This window comes from Neophocaena asiaeorientalis, unplaced genomic scaffold, assembly GCF_003031525.2.
Source record: "Neophocaena asiaeorientalis asiaeorientalis breed wild unplaced genomic scaffold, Neophocaena_asiaeorientalis_V1.1 scaffold543, whole genome shotgun sequence".
Lineage (NCBI taxonomy): Eukaryota > Metazoa > Chordata > Mammalia > Artiodactyla > Phocoenidae > Neophocaena > Neophocaena asiaeorientalis.
In genome coordinates this window covers 405,771-411,800 of record NW_020173671.1, presented here as the reverse complement: position 1 = coordinate 411,800, position 6,030 = coordinate 405,771, and the positions used below count along the sequence as shown (strand labels likewise).

The 6,030-nt window shown below is 51.8% G+C and overlaps 1 protein-coding gene across 1 annotated transcript; it reads left to right on the top strand.

Moving 5' to 3' along the window:
* The first annotated feature begins 2,852 nt into the window (after positions 1-2,852).
* On the top strand, positions 2,853-5,644 carry RNF227 (ring finger protein 227). Its single transcript, XM_024748431.1, is given in 3 exon segments — positions 2,853-3,944; positions 3,946-4,079; positions 4,178-5,644. Coding segments are annotated over 3 exon segments (570 nt in total). The 5' UTR covers positions 2,853-3,564; the 3' UTR covers positions 4,234-5,644.
* The last annotated feature ends 386 nt before the right edge of the window (positions 5,645-6,030 follow it).

Genomic DNA, 6,030 nt, shown 5'->3' with positions numbered 1-6,030 from the left:
TAGGCCACAAACCGCATCTCAAGAAATAGTCCGTCGGGGGCGCAGGGACCCAAACCGGAGCCGCTGCACCCTCCCAGAACCGCTTCCCGCCCCCGCCTCCCTCCCGCTCCGGATCCCTCCACGCAGCGGCCGGAGCCAGGGAGGCCCCGCCCACTAACGAGTTCCGGTCACAGTAGCGAAAGCATGAACAAAGCCATATCCTCCCGCAGTGGGGCTTGAGAGGGAAAGTAGTCCGCCGCCCCCTATTGCGTCCTCCTAGGCCTCCCTGCTAATCCTGGGCATGAGCTACTGGGCTGTCCCCTCTCTGCCACTTGGCCTCGCTCCCTTCTCTCTTCCCCTAATCGCCGAGGCCCAGGGGGAAAAAAAAGGCAGATACAAGACCCATGCAGAGTACCTCAAAAGTGGCCCTTGAAATGTCATCAAGGGGTAACAACCTAATATGAAGTGAGTTTTGATGTCATCTGGGACAAAGGAGATGGGGCTCTTACATTCGTTACAAAGGAAGCCAGGCTGGTCCTGGCAGGAAGTAAATGATAATCTTTGGGAAACTAGGACCCTGCCTCAGCCAGGAGGTGGAGGAGGGCTTAAAACCACAAAAAGTGTTGATGCTTTGTTCTTGTCAGAGAGGGGTAGGGTGGGGAGTGCAGTGACAAAGCACTGACGAGGGAAAATTGACGGCCGATGTATATAGCCTGTCCTGGCACAAGTGGCCAGGGAAGCCCTTGGAAAGTACGGTTGGGCCGCAATTCGCAGGAAAAGGTGACAGCCTTTAGGTCACGGCAGAGAAATGGGGCTGACATAAAAAGGTCTGGGGATAAACTTTTGAGCCTTGAGCAGGACTCCTACCCGGGAGTGGAGGACTGTAGTCTTCCTCCTGGCAATAATCTTAAAGCAATAATGATGGCCCCTCTTGTGTAAGACTTCCCAGGGGACTGTAAATAAAATCTCAGCTTGATCATCACTTACCACGTCTGAAATTGCTGGGGGCTGAGAGGTTAGGATCTCAGTCTCACGTATCTGGGCCTCTAGCACCCTGCCGTTAGAAAGGTCCAGCACTACCTTTCCACTGCTCCTTTACCTCAGTGACCCAGGCGTCATGCTCCTAGTCATTGCTCCCATCAAGGACCCAGGCACCTGATCCTCCGGGCCACAGCTTTCTTCCTTAGAACCCACAGGCCTGACTTCATAGCTTTGTTGCTCCTCCCTCTGATGCTCACTCTTACCCTTGTTTTGTTTTTTTGTGTTTTTTTTTTGTGGTACGCGGGCCTCTCACTGTTGTGGCACGAACCCGTGTCCCCTGCATGGGCAGGCGGGCTCTCAACCACTGCGCCACCAGGGAAGCCCCCTTGTTTTGTTTTGAAAGTTATATTAGCCATTCGTCTTGTTTCCCTCTTGCCTGATACCCACACATACGCCAATGAACTATCTAGGTGGTTTTCCTGTGGCTGAGGGGGAGGGGCTGTTCTGAGGTTGAGGCTTTGGGATTTGGGGAAGGAGAGGTAAAATGAAAACCGGTCTATGGTTGAAATGATACAGAGACAGGGAAAAGAAATATTATAAAGTAAAAAAAGAAAACAAGTCAAAGTTCAGGTGTGAGAGTGGTGCAAAAGCAGAAGCAAATGGGATTATGTCAGAGCCTTACCCTTATTCTTCCCCAAAGAACTCTGATTTCCCTGGGACACAAAGTGGGTGGAAAGTTATAATCTTTAAAGATCACAAGGCAGGGTAGGATGAGCTCTGCCTCCCTTAAAATATAACCTCACCGGGCTTCCCTGGTGGCGCAGTGGTTGAGAGTCCGCCTGCCGATGCAGGGGATAAAAAAATATATATATATATATATATATATAACCTCACCATCTCCCTTCTTCCCATCCTCACCCTTCCTTGATCCCGAAGCTGGGAGAGCAGAATAAAACCAATTTTCAAAAGAGAGAAGTCAGCAGCGTGCCATTTACTGGATTAGCAGCCAACCGCATCAACTAATGAATACTTACATCCACTCCTATCATCTCCCACTCATTTTGGAAGACTTATAATTTATTATTATTTTTTTTTTTGGCCGTGCTGCATGGCTTGCAGGATTTTAGTTCCCCCTGGCAGGGAAAGAGTCCTAACCACTGGACAGCCAGGGAATTCCCTCGTTTACCATATTTATCACTCACCTCGTTCATTAATTTAACAAGTATTTATCTATTGAGTCCTACTATGGTACAGCACAGGGACACAGTGGTAAACAAAACCAGACTCAGAACCACCATTGTGAAGTTTACAGATGGGAAAGGCAAAGAAGTAACAAGTAACCCCCAAACACACACAAACTTTGGTTGTCCAAAGTCCAGAGGAAAGCACGTGGTGTTACCAGAGTCTACAGTGGGTATTTCACACAGTGAGGCTGCATGGAGAGCTGAAGGTTGAGTGGGTGTTACGAAGGTGAAAGCAACAGGGTTTAAAAAAAAAAGAAAAGAAATGGGTGCTGGAAACGTTGGGTGCCAAGAAGTTAAAGTAAACACAACATAGGCTGGGTCACAGGATACTAACAACAGCTAATATATGGTGTGTTTACTGTGTGCCAAGTATCATTCTAGGCACCTTAGAATCAGTATATAAGCTGATTCTATCCTATTATCATCCACATGTCATAGATGAGGAAACCAAGTCCCGGAGAAGTTAAGTAACTTGCTCAAAGTGTCACAACTGGTAAGCGGGCTCTAGAGTCCGTGCTATGAACCTCCACAACAGAATCTGGACCGCAGGTCCAGGAGAGGAGGGTGAGGCTGCGGCTGGGGGATGGGTGTGGCACCGTGAGGGAATGTGGGCTGTGAGTCCTGTTTACCTGTAGCAGAAGTCACACCCCTGAGTCAGAGCTCAGGCTGGGCTGCGTTGCTGGAGCCATCATGGTGTGTGGGTCTCCAGGCCTGGCTACTCAGTAAGGATAGGATTCCCAGCATTCCTAAGGCCGTGGTTCTGGAATCTAGGGCCCTCTTTAGGCTGAGATTTCACCTGGGAGTTGAGCAGTTTGAGAATAAAATTTGGGAAGCCCCCCTTACAAGAACACAGGGAGGTCGTATATAACAAGGAAAATTGAGGGCAACATCTGCTCAAACGCCCAGAAGCCCACTAAAGATTGGGCAGAATGGGCGGTGTCACTGGCTTACGGAAGTACGTTTGGGTGGTTTGTGAAAGTGTGAGAAACCCTGTGTCAGTGGCTGAGGGCCCGGGCCCAGGGAGGGAACTGGGGATTTGCACACAGTAGAATTAAGGAACGCTGGCTCTGCGCGGGGGATAAAGGAAGCCATGAAGGGAGTGTGTGTGGGGGGCGTGCCGCGACTTCCCCTCCCCAGCCCTCGCACCGCCTGGCCCGCTCCCCTCGCTTCGCCATGGCTGGCATTCGGGGTCTCGCACCTCCACCGCCCCCACGCGTGCTGCCGCGGGGAGCGGCCTGACCGCCGCTTGACGCCTCAAGAGGGGCGGGGGTCTCACTATTAAAAGGGGCAACAGGCCTCGGCGCGGGCCCCAGAACAGGCCCGCTCCGTTAGCGACGCCCTCGAGTCCGCGGCGGGCACGATGCAGCTCCTGGTGCGGGTGCCGTCTCTTCCGGAGCAGGGCGAGCTGGACTGCAACATCTGCTACCGGCCCTTCAACCTCGGGGACCGCGAGCCCCGCCGCCTCCCCGGAACGGCGCGCGCGCGCTGCGGCCACACGCTCTGCACCGCCTGTCTGCGCGAGTTGGCGGCGCGTGGCGACGGCGGCGGGGCGGCCGCGCGCGCAGTGAGTCTGCGCCACGTCGTCATGTGCCCCTGCTGTCGCACGCCCACCCTGCTCCCGCGCGGCAGGGTCACTGAAGTCGCTGTCAACCCGGACTTGTGGTCACGCTTGGAGGCAACAGAGCGGGCCGCGCACGAATCTAATGGGGCGGGTGGTCCGGTTCGCGAAAGCGGTGATGCGGCCGAGAGGCCGAAGACTAGGAAAAGGAGAGAAGGGGGCGGGGCCTAGGAGCGCGCGATGGCGTGAGCTCCTGCGGCCCTGGGCCCGGGTGCTGGCACCCGCGCGCAGGTGGCGGCGCCCGCTGCCTATTAACGGTGAGGGGCCGCCCGGGTAGGCAGTGGAGGGAGAGCGCCCCGGAACGCCGGTTCGGCTGCGCCCTTCCGCTGCCACTAATCCTCCTTCTTCCCCCCAGTGCTGTACGGTCCAGAGATCAAGGACTCGGCCCACATGACCTGCTGCACGCTGTAACCGCGGAACCCTGAAGCTACGGCAGAAGAAAGGTGGGAGCTGCATTCTCGGGGCGCGCTGTACTACAAGGAACTGGTGCCAAGCCCACCCCCTGTCATGTCCCGGAGTGTCACGGATGAGGGAGGTGAGCCAAGGGCAGAAGGGAACGCCCTGGGAGGTGTTGATGCTGCGCTGGGGAGGCTCCTAGACGAATCGCCCCCATCTACCGACTGTGCCAGCCTTGCATATTCAGGATGGAATGGCCCAGGGAGGATAGAAACAAAGTCTACGTTCCCGTGGGAAGCAGACAATTTCCCTAGCTGTGACTTTGGCTTTTGTCCAGGGCAGCTCTGATGTGTGGGAGCAACAGGTCCCATTTTAGCAATTCTGTGTCAATGATTTGAAAGTTTAAAAAAGACGAAATGGGAGAGAAGAGGCTGATTTCCATGTCATATTAATCTCACTTCTCTAGCACCTAAGAGAACTGAGAAAAATAAACCGTACCCACCCTACTCCCTCCGCTGGTATGCCTACTAGTTTCCCCCTTCCCAGTACTGTGTTCCTAAAATTGTCAACACGCATCCCCACCTATGAGATTAGGAGCCTCGCTTCATTTCAGAATCTCCCTTCAACCTGTTAGGGCAGGTATGACGACGTTCAAAGGGCATTTATCCGAGTCACCTCATTAGGGCCTATCAAGGATAGGAGGGAGAGCCATTTGGCTATGGCAGTGAATTGTAAACTTTTGATATTATTTTTACAGCCACAAGGAAACACTGTCACTACTGAAAAAAGATGCTCATCATACAATTTTAACTTGTGTCCCATATTTAGACATCACGTATTTCAGGGCAGGGGTTCAGTTTAAAAGTCCTGTTCGTATCTTGTGATCGTAGAGTTACAGTCAAGGACCAGCAGCATCAGCATGACTGGGAGCTTGTTGGAAGTGCAAAATCTCAGGATTTCACTTCTGACTTACTGAATTAGACTCTGCATTTTAACAAGAATCCCAGGTGATCCATTTACATAAAAATTTAAGAAGCACTGGTCCAGGTCCTAGACGATGTTACATTTTCCCCTGAGTTAAAAAGGAGAACTTATTAAGAATAAACCTCAATTTTTCTAACTGTTTTTACCTTTTTCCTTTCGTTAAGTCTCAGCTTAAAAATTCCCTCTTTGGGGAGGTTTTTCTCGGCTTTCAATCTGGTGTAGCCCCCTCCCTCATCCTCTGTAATACAATGCCTTGTTTTTTCACTACTTTTATTTTCTGATATGTGTTTTGTTGGTGTCCTGCACTACAGTGTAAGCTCCATGACAGCAGTGACTAACTTGTGACTGTTGTTATCTCCAAGGGCAACAGCAGTGTTTTTAACATGTACTCAATAAATGCTTGTTGGAATTACGTTTTTTAATACAATAGCCTCAAAAACTGTCTGGTCTCTCAGCCTCTGAGAAGCTCTGGTAGTGAATACATGTCAAGCTGTAGTGTCCAGCGGTTCAAATCTTTGGCAAGCTATGCAGGTCTGACCCCCCACCCCCCAGCTCCTTTAAAATAAAAGTGTGCTTCTGCAACTGGGAACTGAACCTATGAAGCTGTAGTGACCTCTACTGACTCTTGGCAGAACTAAACAAGCTGAAGGTGGAAAGGACGATCAAAAAGATGAATGGAAGGCAGTTCTGAAACTTATCAGGCACCCCTCCCACTAAACTTCTGTCCAGTAATTCCTGCTATCTCTCTGATCTCAACCTGAGGCCTGTGGAGGTGTCCTGCTGTCACCCTCCATCTCCGCTGAGCTCATCACACTGGGGTGAGGGTTG